General features: G+C 42.3%; 1 protein-coding gene and 1 long non-coding RNA gene across 3 annotated transcripts in view; one reads left to right on the forward strand and one right to left on the reverse strand.

Annotated features, from left to right (window-relative positions):
* Window positions 1-1,609: 1,609 nt before the first annotated feature.
* Window positions 1,610-11,135, reverse strand: LOC138988213 (uncharacterized). Its single transcript, XR_011464468.1, has 4 exons — window positions 11,090-11,135; window positions 2,781-2,888; window positions 2,100-2,171; window positions 1,610-1,854 (listed from the first exon to the last, which is right to left on the reverse strand). It is a non-coding gene; the product is annotated as an uncharacterized lncRNA (long non-coding RNA).
* The window catches only part of PPP3CA (protein phosphatase 3 catalytic subunit alpha), a 330,698-nt gene continuing 319,887 nt past the window's right edge, over window positions 9,481-20,291 (forward strand). The window contains exon 1 of one of the 2 annotated variants that reach the window (XM_005897690.3): window positions 9,481-10,298. In XM_005897690.3, coding sequence (XP_005897752.1) covers window positions 10,241-10,298 — 58 coding nt within the window. In that variant the 5' untranslated portion in view covers window positions 9,481-10,240. The remainder of the gene's footprint in view (window positions 10,299-20,291) is intronic. The other variant, XM_005897691.3, reaches the window with a different exon arrangement.

Here is a 20,291-nt window from a genome sequence, read left to right on the forward strand (position 1 = left end):
AGTTTGCAAGAGTGGTAGTGATAGCAGGATTGGAGTAGAAATGCAGGCCCTAGAGTAGATGTAGTGAGATCAAAGTCAGGCCAAGCGGAGTATAACTGATTCAGTCAAGGAGAGGCCATGCGGCAGACTAGCGAAGGTTCCACAGGAGAAGCAGATCAGGCATGCAGCCACAGGCATGCAGGAGTATCCTGGCATGTAAAACACAACGAAGATGCACGTTCTAGTTACTGCCTCTCATACGGTAGCAAGGAAACCCCACACGGGTTAGACGAATTACTTAGAACTCCTGATTGGTGTTACTGTCCTTCACAAATATTTGGTCTCCTTTTAATTTTGCATGTGTGGCAGGATCACATACCTGTGCCCACCTTGAAATCATGTGTGGTCACATGAGGAGTTCAGGTCAATGAACTATGAGGGTAGTCATTCGTGAGTGTCACTTCCGGACAGAAGCACTTGTTTACTGGAGCTCAGCTCTCCAGGGCTCTCCTCTCCTGCTGGGTGACTGTGAAATGCTGATATGGGTGCTTCTGCTTGCCTGATTGAAGCCGGCTGGAATGCTGAGCCAGCACACGAGGAATGACTGCCCTGGAGGGTGGCCCACGCCTGCAGAGGACTTCAAATTGCGTTAAGTTACTGAGATGGTTCCGTTTGACTGCAGCATAGCTTATAACCCGCCTGAATGTGATGTGGAAACAGGCATAGCACATATTCAATTAAATAGTTACAGACTTACCAGGACTCTCAAGCAGTCAGTCTCTGTCTCCCTCTCTTATAAACTGTTTTGCTCTTTTGATTTGGGGCACTGAGTATGCTATAGAAACAACGAGGACAGGCAAGGAGGGAATGTATTATAGTCATTTTTTGAATGAAGAAAATGAGTGGTCACAATTAGAAGGTGTTAACTTTTGAAAACCCACAGAGGGCATGAAGTAAAAATCTTAGCTGCTCTTTCTGTCATCTGTATGATTCAGTGAGGAGTTTCTGAGTTTGTAAAAATATAAATCTCAAACTAGCTCTAGAAAACAGGATTTGTGGTCAAGATATTGAGGGGTCTCATAAATCCAGAAACAGTTGTAAACAACCAGGCCTTTCAAAGAACAAAAAGAAAAACAGATTTAGGAATCTCTCTGTCTCTGTCTTTCTCTCCTCCGTTCACCCCTGTTGACTCTGACCTATGGTCCCTCCGGCCTGAACAGTTTTATCTGTTTACCTACCTTACACATGAATCATTTGCTAGTGGCCAAATCAGTTCCGGCCGGCAAGCCCTTTCATTCAAACAACCACACCCAACTTACCTCTGAATTTTTAAGTCATATTCTTCCAAGATGGAGAAGGCAATGGCACCCCACTCCAGTACCCTTGCCTGGAAAATCCCATGGACGGAGGAGCCTGGTGGGCTGCAGTCCATGGGGTCGCTAAGAGTAGGACACGACTGAGTGACGTCACTTTCACTTTTCACTTTCATGCATTGAAGAAGGAAATAGCAACCTACTCCAGTGTTCTTGCCTGGAGAATCCCAGGGATGGGGGAGCCTGGTGGGCTGCCGTCTATGGGGTCGCACAGAGTCGGACACGACCAAGAAAGTACCTGTTTAGCCTAGCTTACTTTGTAAATTAGGTTTGGGAAGTTAAGGCCACTGGTCCTTAGATGTTCTCTAGTTAGACATTCACTTACCCTAGTTCAACCCTCTGCGATGACAGCAGCTGAACCTGTGAATTGATGATCACCACAGCAGGTGCTGTGGCTGGGGCATTTTATCCAAAATGGGAGTGGGCAGGGTGGGCACCTGAAAGCACAGCTAGAACAATTTCCCTGAATGTCTATACTGGATGTCTGGACATCAAGGACACCCTGAAAGAGAGAAGGAAACTCTTTTGAGGGACTGCTTCTAAACAACCACCACCCAAATTCTGCCCACTTCCTCTTTGAAAATTGCTAATGTCTGGCCTAACTTATCACCAGGGAATAATTTAGATGTTGCAAACAATGGAACCCTTTGTGTATTTGGAGAAAGAGAAACTGTGAGTAACACTGAGCCCTCCCCTGGATTTACACGCGTAATTTATGCTTACAGTGGGGACATGTGAGAGACACACCTCATATGAAAAAGGATCTTCTGAATTCCATCCCGTTTCTCATTCTGGAGGCATGAGTCAATTTTTTTTACCCTATGAAAGTTGATTTTGTAATTAAAAAAAAAGTCTAAACATGAATTTTTGTTTTTTTCTACAAATGCATTGAAATGCTTCTCTTTCTTAATTCTATTGAGATATAATTGACATATAACATTGTATAGGTTTAAGGTGTACAACATGATTTGATACATGTATATATGGCAAAATGATTACCACCTTAAGATTAGTTAACATCTAATACCTCACACAGATACAAATTTTTCCTTTGTGATTAAAACTTCCAAGAACTACTGAACTTTTTTAAGCAACTTTCAAATCTATGATCCTGTGTTACTAACTATAGTGACTATATTTTACACTACATCCCCAGGGGTTATTCATTTTATTTTATTATTATTTTTTAATAAATTTAAGGCCCTTTGCCTGGGATGCCATCTCAGCTTTAGGAAAAACCAGGCATAAAAAGTGCTACCCGCCAAGGTAAGAGACTTCTTCGGGGTTATTTATTTTATAAATAAACGTCTGTAGCTTTTTTTTTTTTTAATTAAGTGTCTATACCTTTTGACCACCTCCACTAAATTCTCCCTCAGCAACCTCCTTAAAATACTTATTTCAACTATTAAAAAAATAAGAAAAACTAACCTGGGCTAGCATTGTAAGCCATTCTTTCCACAAACAGCTTTTAAGCACCAGAGATTCAAATGGGAACAAGACAAATTTCCTCCTCCTCTCAAAGGTCATATCATATAGCTGCAGGAAGATAGCCAAACACATCATATGCATCACAGATATACACATGTACTGTCAGCTAATTACAAACATGAAAAAAGGCCTAAGTCTGTATATAGAGGCAGAGACTGATGAGATGCTATTTTAGATAGGTATAAAGACTGAATTGTGAAGATCACCAGCGAACTCCCCTTTTGTCAAAACCGACAGTCAATTCTCAGTTGTCATTTTACTCAAATTTTCAGCATTGTTAACACAATTCACTTCATTTGCTTGACCTCAGAGGCACCACATTTCTCCCCCAGAAGCTACTCCTTTCTGTCAGATTTGCAGGTCCCTCCACTTCTGCCCACTAAAATAAAGGACCACTAAGATGTCATGACTACCAATTTTATACATCAACAGCCTGACCCTTGCCTCTCAAGTCCAGAGTCATATATCCAATTACCTACATGCCATCTCCACGTCCATGTCAAATGTTCATCTCAAAGTTAACATGTCTAGAACTAGTTTTAGATCTTCTTCATAATATATGCTCTCTATTTCCGATGATCCCTTTCTCAGTAAATGGTAGCTCCATTTTTCCTTTGTTGAGACCCCACCCCAAACTTTGGTGTTCTTGACTCCAAGGAGTCCTTTTGATTTTCCCACACACTCTATCCAATCCATCAACACATCTTTCAGCTCTACCTTTAAAATATATTTGGAATTGGATACCTTTCACTTCTTCCTTCTCAGTAATCCAAACTACCTTATTTCTAGCTTGGATTATGACAATAATTGCATCCAGAGTCAGTTCTTACAAGAGACCAATGGTTTTCTCTAAGCTTGAATCATATCATATCACTTTCCTAATAAAATACTGCTTATTTCACCAGAATAATGTTTAGAATCTTTTCTATGGTCTATGAGGCCCTGTATAATCTGACTCTATAGCACCTCTGTGACCTAGTCTTGGATCACTCTCTCTGGTTCATTGTGCTTCCACTACACTGGCCTCCTTTGACAGTTCTTTGCAAAGGTCAAACAGGCTCTTACATCAGGGCCTTTGCACATGCTATTTCTTTAACACAGAACACTCCTTTTCCAGATAGCTGCATAGATATTGTCTTTACTTCACTGACTCTCTGTTGAAATATTATCTTCTCAGAGATGTCTTCCCTAAACAATCTGTCTACAACAGTGAGCAACTCTACTTTGCCAACCACTCCTTTCAGTGCTGTTACCAGTATACATGATTTTTACCACTTAGCTCATCCAACATATTCTGTATGTGTAATTGTTCCTTTTTGTTGTGTGTCTCTCCTCACTGGAATCTAAAGTTTATGAACGGTGAGACTTGATATTTTCATGTCATATTCCCAGTGTCTGATATGTGTAGGTGTTCAATAAATGCTTACTATATATAGGCTTTCCAATAACCATGAATACTAGCAAAATAAAATACGACTAATCAGAAGTAAATAGAAAGATGGCTAGTCTGACTGCTTCTTTTTAAGTAAAATATTTACTTGCAAATTCATGAATTTTCCATCAATAATGGGCAAAACTTACTTTGAGTAAGGTTAAATTTCTGCTGGCTTTGAACAGTAAAACCCATTTCTAATTACTATATTGATTTGGTATATGCAAATGTACTTTTAGAGGGCTTGACAAAGTTTATCCTAAATTGATTTACCAGGTCTTCCACAACGTGTTATCTTTAGTTTGATTACTAAGCTGTTTGCGGTAGTTCTTGAAGATGTTCTCAAAGCACTTCAAGTGTAAACTCCAGCTCATTTCAGGTCAAATATTCTGAAATTCTGAGTTTAGAAAAGCCAGAACGCATACAGTTCTATAGCATGAATAGTTCTTGGATGGTCAGTATAATAGCATGCATATAGCTATTTTAAATGTAAACATGTATGATATGACACCCTTAATCTATTCTTAATTTTAAAATTAATAATGAAGCTAGAATTAAAACTATCTAGGAGAAAGGGCTATAAGATTTCTCTCCAGTGTGTGTGTATAAATAACTAAATATACACGTACATAAACAATATATTAATATATATTTCTTATATTAGGAATATTGAAATATTCCTGAGTATGCACTATGGTACTTAACCTGTCATATACTGGATGCCAATATTTTCTTTTTAAGTTCATTCAGCAAAATTTGTTGAGCACTTACTCTGTGCCCAGAATTGGGATATGAAATGATGACACAAATATAAATAAAACAAATATAAAAATATTTATTAAATACAAATTAATGATTGCCCATAGTCTTGCCAAATTTTACATAAAACATATCCTCTCTTTATGAACTTAGTATACAATTCCATAAGTTATAATTTTGTCCCTGACTGAAAAAAAACCAAAACAAACAAACCTATTTACTCCTGAATATATTAGTTATAACAACTTTCCCAAATGAGTAAAACTAACTTCTGGAAAAAAACATGGTTCAATAAAATTTCAAGGGCAATCCAAAAGATAAATAATAAGAAGGCTTTTACTATAAATCTCAAATAAAATCCATTTTGAATGTATTTTTCATAGAGCTTCTATAGTGAACAGGGTAGGACATGTTAAAAGTGAGTGTCAGAGGAATTAGCTTTAAGATAATAAATCTAATTCTCATACAGATTCATGGCTCCATCAGGACTGGCTGTATACTCTGCAGGTTCTTCAGCATTTAGCTCCATCAACTCAGGTGGGAATAGGACAGACATACTGCTGTCTGCCATCAGCTACTCAGAATGAAGTGTGTGCCTCAGATGAGTCAAAACCAGAAGCTACTATTCAACTCTTAATGTCAAAATGATAGTACTTTATCAAGAATCAAAAGGAAAGTAAAAAATTTCAAAGACAGTTATTCTCAAAACAGGATATAAAATGAAATATCTTTACTTTTTTCCCTTTAAAAAGTTTCTAGATTTAGTAGAACACTTAATAGCAAATTAACATTATCCATTTACTATAATTTGTACCAATGGAGGTAAACTGTGACTTGGAGCATTTGAATGCATAGATGACTCCAAATTCTCAATATTTTCTTTTTTTCCATATATATTATTCATAATTACTTTTGATGAAGTAGCACCGTATACCTAAATGTTTGCATAGAGTATATGTGCAACTCACATATAACAAGATTTATATTTGAGAGATATTTGAATGAAAAGATTAATATTGAATCCTTATACATTTATATACTACCTAGCACAGAACAGGTGTTCAAAATACAACTGGCAAATCAATAATTCATTTATAAAATCAAAGTTTTATAATCATGTATTAAAAAGTAAACATATTTTTAGTCTGGTAATTCTGTTATATAACAGATGCGCAATAATTCTGGGCTTTACTTTTGAACTAACGTAGCAACTTTTGTGTGCTAAAATGATATTTCTAGTAAGTGGGCAGCATTGTTCTATGTGGTAGTTTAGGCACTCAGCTCTTTCCATGTGAGGGTACACCCTCTCTAGGACTCTAGAAGTCTCTGAATTTAGCTATAGATGGGAGCCCAGAGGCTGGAGAATGCATATCTTCTGCTTAACTGCCTAGTCAAAAAGTGATGAAACACTTTAGCCCACAGCTTATTGACCAGAACTAGTCACATGGACCCACTTAGATGCAAGCGGGTGCAGGTGGGAAATGGAGTCCTTACCTAGCTAGACACTTTGCAGAGAGTATACTAAAGAAGGGGAAATGCAATTTTTGGTAGACAGTAAGGTTTTGGACTGCAAGGAGATCCAACCAGTCCATTCTGAAGGAGATCAGCCCTGGGATTTCTTTGGAAGGAATGATACTAAAGCTGAAACTCCAGTACTTTGGCCACCTCATGGGAAGAGTTGACTCATTGGAAAAGACTCTGATGCTGGGGGGAATTGGGTTCAGGAGAAGAGGATGACAGAGGATGAGATGGCTGGATGGCATCACTGACTTGATGGACGTGAGTCTGAATGAACTCCGGGAGTTGGTGATGGACAGGGAGGCCTGGCGTGCTGCGATTCATGGGGTCGCAAAGAGTTGGACAGGACTGAGCGACTGATCTGATCTGATCTGAAGGTTTTTTTGCCAAGTTTTTTTTTTTTTTAATTTTTTCTCTTTTTCTTCACAGAGGATATTGTTGAATTCAGCATCCAGGCATTGCAGTAACTTCTTGAAAATGTAAATTCCATGTCTAAGGTGAGCTGATGCAAATGGTAATATAATCAAAGACAGACTTGGCAGTCTAACAGGATAAAAAGATACATGACAGTAGGAGATAGTAAGACATCTAAAAAAATACCTTTGATTTGGCTCTATCAGTGGGCCCGCTATGTGGACATAATTGGTCTCTAGTTAATAAGCTGCTGTCTAGTTTTCCTTGGTGTAGGGTCCAATTTTCATTAGGAAGATGTGTCTGTGTTGCAACAGTATGGAACCAGACACATGCATTAAAGGCACCTGATGATAATAAGATGTGTTGTAAAGTGATTATGATTCATAACATTTTTTCCCACACATATTTCAGCTAGGAGGTGTTCTAGACTTGTAGCGGACTGAAGGGTGTGCCTGAAAGGTGTGCCTTTATTTCCTATCTGCATCATAAAACTATTCTATGGTGCTGACAGTTTAAGCCTCTGAGCTTGGTACTAAGTTTTTTTTTTTTCAGTATCTGAAAAGTGAGTCCAAATACTGGTGGGAACTGTATCTCTGCTTGCAGTATGCGGGAAAGAACATTGCGGAGTTAGGAGCGAGCATCCCTGGACATGGTTTCCTGATCTTTCCTCAAGCAGGCCCTCTTCTTCACCCAGAGGTCTTGGCATCCTTGCTTTGCTCTGTGCCATCTGGCTAGGGGCCAACTTCCCAAATCTGCCTTAGCAACTAGCTCTGCCTGTGCTCAAGAGGCTGTTTTCAACAACTCCTTCTTGAGGCAATACCCTGTTCTCTCAGAACTCATCTTTTCATGGCAGTTCTACCGGACTAGGCTTCATTACCTGCAAGGGCCCTTTTCAATCTTTCCCCACCCCACATCAATTACTTATCACAGTGTCTGGCATATAAAAAGAGCAGGATTCATATTGATTAAATGTATTGTTTGCCTAATTACCGCATAACAATCTTAGAGTTGTGAATTGGGCAGAAGATTTTGGACCTAGTGGCAGTCTCCCTGAGCCAGGGACATATCCTTTGGCTAAAAAGGCCTCCAGGAGGCTCACCTAACCTCCAACTGTGAGCTTCTATTCCTTGCAGACCATACTGCTGAAGCCACACTCATGTCATCAGCCAATTTTCTAAAACTTCCTTTCGAGTTTGAACTTTAATCCCTGTCCCCGACCTCTGCCGGTCCTTGGGGGTGAGGTTGGTTGGGGAGATGGGCTGTGGCGAGGTGACCTTCTTGCTGAGGGAAACCTGCTCCTCATTAGTAGTCCAGAAGGGAACATTTGGGTCACAGTCACTCTTTAGGTTCCCGTTGTCTCCTTCACACTCCTTCCAACCCGAGGACACCAGAATGGGGATCCGCCTTGGGCTGCAGTGCCCTGCAGGTATTAGGAGCACCAAGTGGGAATCGGATGATGGACTGGAGCTGGGAAGGCGGATGTCCTGTCACCAGTCCTGACCAGTCACTAGGTGTGCAGTGTCAACAGTAAAAAAGGCGACCCTCTCCGATGTTTCTCTTCCCTCCCTTCCCCCGCCTAGGGCTAACCTAGGTAACTCAAGAGTTGCCCGGGGTCGCGTGTCCTCCCGTCCCCATCCTCAGTGGGCAGCCCGCTCCCGCGCCCCGCACGCTCCGCCACGTCCCCGGCGGGAGACGCTAGAAGCGGCCCCTCCACCAAAGATGTGGATGCAGGGGTGGGAAACATTAATACTCACGACACCCCTCCCCAGCCCCCCACCAAAGCCCCAGTAGCAAAACAGGCAGTACACCCATCACAGCGGAGCCCGTCTCTCCAAGGTAAGTTGTTGATTCGTCGCCGTTTCGGCGATTCTCTCCGGACAGCTGCGGCAGCGACAGCAGCTGTGAGGCGGCCCCGGAGCTCCTCGCGCTCTTCCTTCCTCCGCCCTTCCTCGGCCGCCTCTCACCCCAACCCCCTTCCCTGCTCTCCTCGCCTCCTCCTTTCTTGCCCTCTCGCGGGCCACGCACGCACACACCCGGAGACACCCTCCGCACTTGGCTACTCACACTGCGGCTTAACCCAAGCCGGCAAGGCACCGTTGCCAAAGCGGCGCGGGGTGTGTGTGCGGGGTCCAGGGAAAGAGGCCAAATGGAGCTGGGCGGGGGGGGGTGTGGCATGGCAAAGCCTCTCTCCTCCCAGCCGCGACCCCCTGCCCATTCTCCTTCCCTAATCCCCGGCTGCCAGCAACAGTGACACCTGAGCGGGGGACTGGGCGGTGGAGGCAGCAGGCCCGCCGAACTGGCAGCCCAGAGAAAACAGAGCGAGGGGCGGGGACGACGAGGAGGAGCGGGAGGCGGGGCCAGAGGGGAGGGCGCCGCTGGCAGTGAGTGACGCTCACGCCATCCAATGACCGCTCATAGCTTCAACGTCGAGGGTAGCAGGGGGCGGGCTCCGCGGGGAGGAGGAGGCCGCTCCGGCGCTAGAGGCGGGGGCCGGGAGGAGGAAGGGGAGGAGGCGGAGGCGGGAGCGGTGGCGGCAGCGGCGGCGGCCGGGGCGGCGGTGGCGGCGGAGGGTAGGTTGCGCCGGGGACTGAGTCTGCCGAGCTCCGTGGCTGTGCCTATGTGAGTGAAGGAGCGGCGCGGGGAGGCAGAGGCAGGCACGGGCGAGCGAGGCGGCGGGACGTCTCCGGCGGCCGCTGATCAGCAGCGGCGCTCGGTGTGGGGAAGCAGCGGCGGCAGCAGCAGCAGCATCGGCGGCCGCCTCTCCGCCGCCGGGGACGCCGAGGCGCGGCTAGTGGCACTGACATCGGCGGCCCTGCCTCTCCTTCCTCGCCCCCGGCCCTCCCCATGTGATCGGTCTTAATCCCAGCAGTGTGCGCGCTTGGGGCTCCATTCCGCGGTGCCCTATCTCCGTGCCAGGGTGGGTGCTCGTGTGTGCGCTTCCCCACCCCATCCCCCTTCCCCCAAGAATAAAAGAAGAACCGAGAGGCGTGCTTAGAAAATAAATAAATAACCACCACAAACGCGCAGCCCGGAGCAGAGTCGGCAGGGCTGGCGGCGGCGGAGGAGGAGTGAAGGCGGCGGCGGCGGCGGCAGCGGAGGAGGAGGAGGGACGCGCGGAGAAGGCAGTAACTTTAAAGCCAGCTCAGAGCCCAGAACCTCCAGCCAAGCGGTTTGCAGCGCGGCGGCAGCGGCGGCGTTGAGTGTCTGGCCCGCCGGTCCGGTCGGGGTGTGCAGTAGGACGGACGAGCAGCGCGTCGCTGTCCCCCGGCGGCTGGAGATGTCCGAGCCCAAGGCAATTGATCCCAAGTTGTCGACGACCGACAGGGTGGTGAAAGGTAAGCGGCGCGCTGCGATCGCCTGGGTGCACCGTGTGCCGCAGGCACCCGGGAGGCTCGCCTCCCCTCCCCCCGCCTGGGGTTCTCTCCTCGCTCCAGCCACGGACCTTCTAGGATATTGTGCAACCCTCAAATCCCCCTCTCTGGCGCGCCCTTCCCCCACGCTTCCCACCCAGCCCCACTTGGGGCATTTTTATTTACGGGGGCGTCAGTTGGCAAATGGCTGAGCCGAGGGGAGCCTGTGGCGGGGGTGGCGGTGGCGGGAGGGGGCGCCCGGGGGGGGGGGTTGGTTGCTGGCAGGGTGTAGCTGCTGTGACAGAAATAGGAAGTGGGTGGCTGCTCGCGGGCTTGCATGGGATCGGGTTTATGGTTTTCGTTTGCAGAGGGAGGGGTGATTTATGGCTTTTAAAAAATTAATATGGCATTTTTATGTGGCCGTGGCTTTCCACCGCCTGCCTCGCCCGGGCATGGTTCTCTCGGCGCTCTATTGCAGCAATTCCCTCTGCGCCCCCTCCCCCTTCCCCTCCCCCCGAAAAGGGCCTGCACAGGACTCGCGAGAGAGCGGGAGAGCGTGGGGGGAGCCCGGCGCTTCCTTCCGCGCGGGGCGGGAGCGGCCGCACTGAGGGGGCGGCGGAGGGCACGCGCCGGGGGCGCGGGGGGCGTGGGGAGGCGGGGGACTACCCGCGAGCCCCGCCGCCGCCGCAGCCCCGGGATTCCCCGCCAGGCCCTGAGAAAGACAGGAAAAGCTGTTCCCCAGCCTCCCTCGCCGCCCCCAGCCTTCCCCAGCAGACCTGTCATTGCTCTCGAACGGTGCCCCGCCGAAGCACACCTCCCCGGTGCTGGTAACTTCACCCGGCTCGCCCCTTCCGTGCCCCTGGCACCCGCTCCTGAACGGGCTATTTGATTCCTGTCATTGGCTCTTCTCCCCCGCCCTGGGATCACAGACTCCGGGCAGCAGTGGCTCTGGGGTTTTTGGAGGAGAGAAGCAGGGATGCCTCGGGTGTGGAAGGGGACAAGTAGTGGTCTTCTCTCTCGCACCCGGGAATCCGTCGTCTCCGTTGTACTCATGGAGTGGGGAAGGAACCATGCTATACATTCTGGAAGGATGAAGCAACAGAGCAGATATACCAGGTTTAAGTAGTATCCCTACTTAATGTAAGCGTCCCTACACTCCTGCGGTCAGGACTGAGCAGAGCAGGGATGGGCATAGGCTACACGCTGAGCGGGCCTCTGAAATTGGAAACAGCTCGGGCTGGTATAGAGAGAGAGTGTGTGTGTATGCCTGTGTGTTGTGTGTAGAACAGAGATTGTATCTAATGTGGCCTGAGCATGCAACTAGAATGCAAGGCAGTGAAGTCATGTGCACCATGAACACTTAGGTGAAGTAACCCAGCAGTCTAAAAACCGTGCATGATGCCTAAGTCCTTCGGAGACTTCAGAAATGTTCATGGCTCCACTCAGGTTTGCTCAGTTTTTTTGTTTTTGTTTTTAAAGTGATGTGTGTGTGTGTGTGTGTGTCTTGTCTTGTTTTGGTTCTATTAGAATCATTCCTGCTTCAGTGCAGTATTCATAGATCCATCAAAATAAGTAGGTAGTATCTCTGCCAAAATGACTTGAAATAGGTCTACAGATGCACAACTGTTCTTTCTGCAGGCATGGATTCTCATGTAAACAGTCAATTCAAATTCATACAGAATTATGTTTTGTGTTAAGGGCCTGTGTTGACATTTAAAAAAAATTAAGACCTTTTGCTGAAATAGCAGAGAATAACAACTGTCTCCCTTAAGGTGTGAAGTTTAGGTGTAACTCCAGTCTGTATGTTGAGATTACCTTTTTTCAAAACACTTGATATAAAGCTTACAATTCATATGACAGCAGTAAATGTGTCAGCAATGAGGAAACACTCATGTGCACACAGAATATCAGTTCTCTGTTTTAAGTCACAAAATGTGGCTTCTTAATGTAATTGTAAAATTGTCATCAAGTAAAGATTGTGAAAATAATTGTTCATACATTCTGGCTCAGTGTCTTTAATGGTTTATGTGAAAGTGCATTCAACCATTCCATGGTTATTCTGTCTTGCTTTTTTACAGTAATATATTGTATACATTTTATCATAAATGGCTTTTCATTATACATACACACAACAACCCATAATTCAGAAAATTTAGTTTACATGTTTTTGCAGAACTGAAATGTGGATGAGTATAATAGACTCACAATAGGAAAAGTTAATTTTGCATATGTTTTGATAGGGATCTTGATGTGAAGTTTTGTGAAAATTTTGTTTATTGAAAAAGTTTTATTGATGAATCCTGATTTTAAGGTGGAAATACTACTGCTATTCCTCTTATGTTTTCTTATAGACTTTTTACTGTTGGCTTAAGAGGCATTATTGAAAGTTGGCTTTATTATACCTGTGAGTTTTACAATTAATTGAGATGATAATCTGTTTTGATTATCAGTCTTCTATGATATAGCATTTCCACATGAATATATATATGTATATACTTAGCAAGTAGAAAGTACATATTTTCAGAATGGAAAGCAGATTACCAAAAGATTTTTCAGAGTTACAAAAATTTGATAAGATACAATTCGTGAAGCCATGAAGCCATGACTTTAAATTTTGTTAGACTTTATCTCCCTGATCTGAGATTGACTCATTTTTTTTAATGTAGGCAAGGGAAATTTTTGTGTTCCATAAGCATTTTTTCATTTTAAGAAGTGTGGATAATATTTACTCACACATGGGAATAAGAACTTGGATCATTATTATTGTGGCAGGCCATGACATTTGTTTATAGTTATCTTCATTACTGTGATATGGCTTTTATTGTATATTAGACTGCTATTTACAAATAAAGCTGCGCTTGTGGTTTTGCTTGTAGTAATGCGATGATGTGACAGCTTTCTTGATTTGTGTTTCCAAAATACAACTTTAGAAAGGTAGGTAGGCTGAGTTTTAGTCTCAGTTGTGCAATTTTGCAGATATTCAGCATCTTCTTGAAGGTGTTCACACATGCTGGTCAGTTTGTAAACCTAAAAAATGGAAGGGAATGGCAGCATTGGAGAGGGAAAGCATTCATTTAGATAACATCAGAAAGAAAGTTACTTCATCTAGCTAAACTGGAGCGGTTTTATTTAGACTGTTCTTGGAATAAAAACAGCAAAGTATAAAAATTCAGAGAAAACATCTTGGTAGTGCCATTTGTTGGAAATCAGAATAACTTGATCCATTTACTGTTTGATATTTTAAAAAAGAAAACATTGTATAATTATAAGGCAAAAGACAAAGAGCAATAAGTAGAAGAATAACTTTTCCCTGTCCCCCCATTCCACCCCATAGTGTGGTTTTTCTCTTCAGTGCTGCTCCATGGGCCTCGTTCCAAACTCTGCCTTCCCTCATGCCTCTCTGCCTGGTCCTGCCTTTAAATCTTGTCTGTGGCCCTAACATTCCCTATGGTCTGTGGGACTCTGTTAAACACGGGGAGGAAATTGACCTGCATGTGTTGAGTCTGCTGTTTTGTTCCATCTCTTGCCCTTTCCTCTCTTCCCATCTTCAGGTATTTTGTAATGGGCCTTTTCTCTTAATCCAAGTTGCTTGAATGGTAGACATTCCAGATACTGTGGCAAGTTGTTGAGGGGTCAATTCCTGGGAAGCGTTTTGGGGAATTTCTCAGAACCCTTAGATTGGAGACTCTTGTGCTTTCTGCCAGATTGCCTCTGACTCTTGGGAATGCAAACAAACAAACAAACAAAAAACCCCAAAACCAGAGCTGTCTTTCTGTGTATTGTCAACTTATATAGTATTTGTGCAGACAAAATACAGGTAGAGAAATTCTGGAAAGATATCTAATATCTTGTAAGCAAGATGATTGTCCTAAGTAGAATATTAAGTAAATAGGGATTCATGCCACTAGTGTTTCTAGCTGAGAGAGGCTGCTATATCAGTGATAACTGTCATGTTTGGTTCTTGGAATATTAAATAATGCCATTTTTTTTTTGCTGTGTGTCAGGAAGAGCTCATTGTGAATTTATTTTACTGATGTTTGTTAAAATCGGTTGAGTTTTTCCATGTATTTGATTTTCCATTTGAATTTAGTAAAACTGCATTAATTCAGTGTCACTAATTGAAACTTTGACTAAATTTCCTTGTTTGGTGGCTGGAGTTTACATCGGCGCTGGATGTGAAAAAAGGGGTCTGCTGATCTAATTAATACTATAAGCAACATGATTTGGTCATAGATAATAAATAGAGAACAAATTCTTATCTGGACTTAGTGGACAGCATGCAAATTAATGCTGTTAATTACAAATTAGATTGATCTATTCATTAATCCTTTCAGGATTTCTACTATAAAGTAAATATAACACAAGTGCATTATTTTCAAAACATTTTGTCGGCTTAAGGCAATAGTTGCAGCCAGGATTCTGGGAAACTCCAGTGACTCTAAAGTGCCATCAGTTAGAAGAATTAATATTTAAAAAATAATAGTTTTTTGGAAACTGTGGGAAGAGCCTCTGCTTTAAAGAACAATCTATATTAAGACATCCAGCTAAAATGTGAAAAAAAAGCAAACACCTTAGAATCTAGTTTCAGGTTTACTCTAACATTTGTTTATATTAGTTTAGAAATATGTCTTGTAAAATCTATTTATGATGTGTTTTTATTTGTAATTTTAGAGATATGAAATATGACTTTATATAGTGTGCATTTGTAACTTTTATAATTGGCCTCTTATGCTTTTCCTTATCTTTTTTTGTGGCAGCCATGTGTAAAGTTGAAACTGATTATGAAACCAAATAAAGAATCCATTTAGAGTGACCTCCTTGGAAAACAGCATTTTTCTAGACCTACTTTCCTTTCAGCAAATCCAGTTAAATTACCATTTTGAAACTTTTGTGTAAATATTGGACACTTCTAGAAATGTAAAAAAATGATTCATGATATTGGACTTAGATAAAAATTAGAAAATCATTTTGTTAATTTTCTCAGCAACTTTTTAGAGTCTCATTCTGTTGATGTTTAAGAGAAATTCAGTGAGATTTGGAGTTCCAGCTTCCTACAATTCCACTGTAATGAGTTATAATGTCACAGGATAGTCCTATATGTAAACAGGCAGCAATTGTACTCAACAGTCACTTGTGAGAACAGAGGATCATGAAATGGGAATAGAAAGCTGGGAAGGTTACCCTTGATCCACCCACCTGGGAACCGCAGTTCAGACACTGCTGACACAGAATTACAAATGACAGTGTGTTAATGATGTATTTTCAGGGTCACTCAAGAATAGTCAGAACCATTAATACTGAAATCCATGAATGCCTTGGGTCTACAGTGGTAGCTCATGTGGCATTTTATAGTTGAAGAAATGGAGACAGAAAAGATAGGGTGGTTGGTCACAGGTGGGACTAGAATGGAGGTAAGTGTAAGCAAAGTCTTCCCTTTAACAGAGTCTCTTCTTTCTTGAGCATCTGTTTGGAACTGTCCCTTCTTTTAGCAATACCTAGGATGTCACATTTTGTTTCAAAGTTTCCTTTACTGAATTACTGACTGTATAAAATAGTTTTATTACAAGAAGCTTTTGATCTCTATGTTTAGCAGAAATTTAAATTTTGTTGATAAATGTTATAATCTGGCATGAGGTTAACTAAGGAAAACTGTCAAACATTGTTTCCTGTTCATGTAAATATGTACTCGGAAACAGAAATAGCATACTTTCCTGTTAAGGAATTTTTTATACTTTTATTTTGTAAAGTGTTATTGTAAGACTCTTTGTCTGAACTACAGATAACAACCCATGTTGTTATTCTGGTTTGAGGATTTAGTTAATTTCTAGAGAGAGCTCAAGTGAAAATAGGAGCCATTGCTTCTTAGGTGTTCTACTACTTTTTAAAAATACAGTCAAGTGGAAATGATGTATACGGAAACAGCGTTTCAGTTTGTAAGCTGTCTTTTATAGTCTTTGCATTTTCAGCATTTTAAACCCGTTTTATTTTATATTTCCATCTCCTGTATTCATACAGGCTGTATTCATTGATAAACTATCAATTATATTTTATATAAGAAATAAAATAAAAAATTTAATATTCCTCCATGGTGAGGGATTCTGAATAATTGCTTAAAACAGATGGACTTGAGGACTTAGACCTATTAGTTCCGTTCAGTCACTCAGTCCGTGTCCGACTTTTTGCGACCCCATGGACTGCAACATGCCAGGCCTCCCTATCCATCACCAACTCCTGGAGTTTACTCAAACTCATTTCCATTGAGTCAGTGATGCCATCCAACCATCTCATCCTCTGTCATCCTCTTCTCCTTCGCCTTCAATCTTTCCCAGCATCAGGGTTTTTTCAAATGAGTCAGTTCTTTGCATCAGATGGCCAGAATTTTGAGCTTCAGCTTTAACATCAGTCCTTCCAATGAATACCCAGGACTGATCTCCTCTAGAATGGACTGGTTGGATCTCCTTGCAGTCCAAGGGACTCTCAAGAGTCTTCTCCAACACCACAGTTCAAGAGCATCAATTCTTTGGCGCTCAGCTTTCTTGATAGTCTAGTTCTCACATCCATACATGACTACTGGAAAAACCACAGCCTTGACTAGACAGACCTTTGTTGGCAAAGTAAAGTCTCTGCTTTTTTTATGCTGTCTAGTTTGGTCATAACTTTTCTTCCAAGGAGTAAGCATCTTTTAATTTCATGGCTGCAGTGATTTTGGAGCCTCACCAAAATAAAGTCTATCACTGTTTCCATTGTTTCCCCATTTATTTGCCATGAAGTGATGGGACCTGATGCTATCATCTTAGTTTTTTGAATGTTGATCTTTTAGCATACTTTTTCACTCTCCTCTTTCACTTTCATCAAGAGACTCTTTAGTTCTTCATTTTCTGCCATAAGAGTGGTGTCATCTGCATATCTGAGGTTATTAATATTTCTCCCGGCAATCTTGACTCCAACTTGTGCTTCATCCAGCCCAGCATTTCTCATAATGTACTTTGCGTATAAGTTAAATAAGCAGGGTGACAATATACAGCCTTGACGTACTCCTTTCCCTATTTGGAACCAGTCTGTTGTTCCATGTCCAGTTCTAACTGTTGCTTCCTGGCCTGCATACAGATTTCTCAGGAGGCAGACATATTGCCGAATTTCAAATCCATTTCACAAATGCATATTCAGGTATTTAAAAATATATATATAAACTCTGAGGAAGCAGTTATCAGTTGTTAAAATGTTGTTTATGGAATTGGATGGATTCCTTTTGAGACCATTATAGGGAAGATTGGAACCTTGTGTTTTTCTTTTTATTTCCCTAGTCTGTTCTTTTGCCTGACAGCAAAATATAGTCAACTCTATTTTAAAAGATGGTCTATCTGACTTTCTATGAACATTTATCCCTTGCAGCTGGAAATTCTGCATGTCTCTGCAAAAGAGAAAAATGAGTAGAAATCGAGATTTATGTTAACAGCTGCCTGGAGATTATGACATACTACCTTTCAGCGTTTGTCAATTTCAGATACTTGCTACAGTTGTGAAACCAGAAGAATGATGGTTGATATTCAGAGAGAATGTTTTATTCATATGCAGTTAAATTAAAAACAATTCCTGTCAGTTCCAGGATTCTAAGGGTTAAAAACTTTAGTGACTGTATAGCTCCCATTTTTCTTTTTGGGAGGAGCAACTGCTTCTGATTTAAATGTTCAGTTGTCTACATGTAGTATTAGGATGTTTTGGAGATTCTAGTATGTCAGTGTCTAAACTATGTCTCCCAAGTTGTTGCATTTACTTGGAAGTTACATAAAATGACTTGTTAAAATATATACTCAAGGTTTTAGTTTGAAAAATATGGTCACTGAACCGATAGTGCCAAGCTCAATGCCTTGCTCTTTATGCATTGAACAAATTCTTGTTGAATGATTTGGGCAGTGCAAAATTATCAGGTGCCTCCAGAAGCCATAAATGGAGACACATTATATGTTTATATTGAGTTTATTATATCAATTTTGATTCTCTGTAAATGGTTCTGCTTGGTTGATTAGAATGCTTTCTTCTCCAGCCACATCAGGGAATGGACTAGGAGAAGAAGGCATTACTAAGGTGACACAATTAGATTGAGGGCAGTTTTGTTGTTTGGTCATTTGGACTGGCTTAATGCCAGCTGAGTTTAAAAGGCTCAATCCTTTTCAACTTAGCATATTAACTTGAAAGCTTTCTTTCAGTTTCTGCTGTATTTCTCCTTAGCCTGACCGATTTCTGACAAGTGAGAAAAGCTATGTTAATCATTCAGTGTTTGATTTATTGGGTGATTTATATGTTTTAATTATTGTCCAGGCATGGTCGTAAAGAGAAAAATGACCTGGCAGATTTCATGACAACAAAAACAAAGCAAAAGCAAGACATAAAAAATCCAAACCAAAACAAAGCAAAATCCTCTTCCTTTGTTTGCATCTCAATTTATCATTTTCTCTAAAGCTTTTGTAATCCAGTAATGCAGCCCTCTTCAATATAATTTCCTGCCCTGCTATGGCCCCTGCAGTGTCTGCTATGTAGTGGGAAGATATATGGGCTATGAGATGGTAAAAGGTGACTAATTCTTCTGACTTCTTATATTCTCCTAAGTGGACTTTACACCATCCTTTGACATTTGTATTGAAACATCTTGTGAGCTATATACCATTTTATCAAATTAAATTAAAAGCACAGTCTCTTAAAATAGTAGAACCTGAGTCAGGGCTTCACGTTTGTGTTACAGTTTTTTTTTTAACAAAGGAATTACGTTTTTTTTTTATTATTAAACCTGGCATTGTTGGTCTGCTATGCATGCTTAATGCTAATAAAGTACATGCATACCTTCTCTGTATGGGTGTAACTATTGGCATGATAACAGTTCTCATTATTTAATTCTCATGATTACAGCTTTAGTTCATATGTTACCTCCTGGGGGACCCACATCTCCTGATACCTTCAGCTGGAGTAGTGAAGGGACTCAGTCCCTTCATGTTCACAGTGGGCACCTTGACTAGAGCATGTTGCTGTGATGGTTAGTTTGTCTGGCTCTCCTCCCAAGGAAGTGGAGAACCCGGAAGACTGGGGCTTGGTTCCATTTACTTTTGTATCGTTAGCCTACCCTAGATTGTTAAATAAATGAAATGATAGATTAAGGATAAGAGGGATTTAAAATTTTGAATTATAGGGTTCTTTTCTATTTTGAAATTTTTTTTGTGGATCTTAAATCATGGGTGGCTCATAAACGTGAGGAGTTTCTTGATTTGTAAGCGCCAGTCCTGTAGAAGGGTTTTTTTCACATGAGTTTTGAAATGCTCTGTTTCATAGTGGGGGTCCTATGATTTCTGTGCAGTAGCCAGCTTGCAGAAGCTGCAGGCAGTGGTGGCTTACTCAGGGAGTGCTTGGTGTTCAGTGAGTCAGTGTCAGTCAAAGGGTGTGTAGGTTGGTTTACTCAAAGGCAGGCGATATGTTTTTCGTGGGGAAGATTGGTGATGAAGCCAGGTTGAGGGGTGAACTATTGTGACAGGCATTGGGGAGGCCCAGGGTCCACTTCACAGTTGTATTGCTTACTTTAAGAAATGTGCAAATCCAGATGAATAAAAGTTAATATATTTTGGAGTCAAATAGAGATGTAAAATGTACTGCAGGCCCAGATATGAGATGTCTGTGTAATAATAAGAAAGACTCTTTCAGGCCCGGAACGCAGGGCTTGTGAGTCAGCCTTCCTCATGGCACCTCTGCATGGTGAAGCCTTTGAGAAAAGTATGGCTTTGGGATCCATGTCAACAGGGTGGCAATGTGAGGAGGCGCCTGCTCTCCAAGGGCTCTTGTGGAGGGCCACGGATGGATCTGCACTATCCCAGACTTGGTCATATGGCTCCACATTAAGGCAGGCCAGCCAGGGCTTTCCAGGCTTTGGTTTGTGAGCCAGGACTTAATGTCTGATAGAAATACTTTTCCGTCAAAGAAACTATAGAGAAACTA

The sequence above is a fragment of the Bos mutus genome, chromosome 6 (assembly GCF_027580195.1).
Source record: "Bos mutus isolate GX-2022 chromosome 6, NWIPB_WYAK_1.1, whole genome shotgun sequence".
Lineage (NCBI taxonomy): Eukaryota > Metazoa > Chordata > Mammalia > Artiodactyla > Bovidae > Bos > Bos mutus.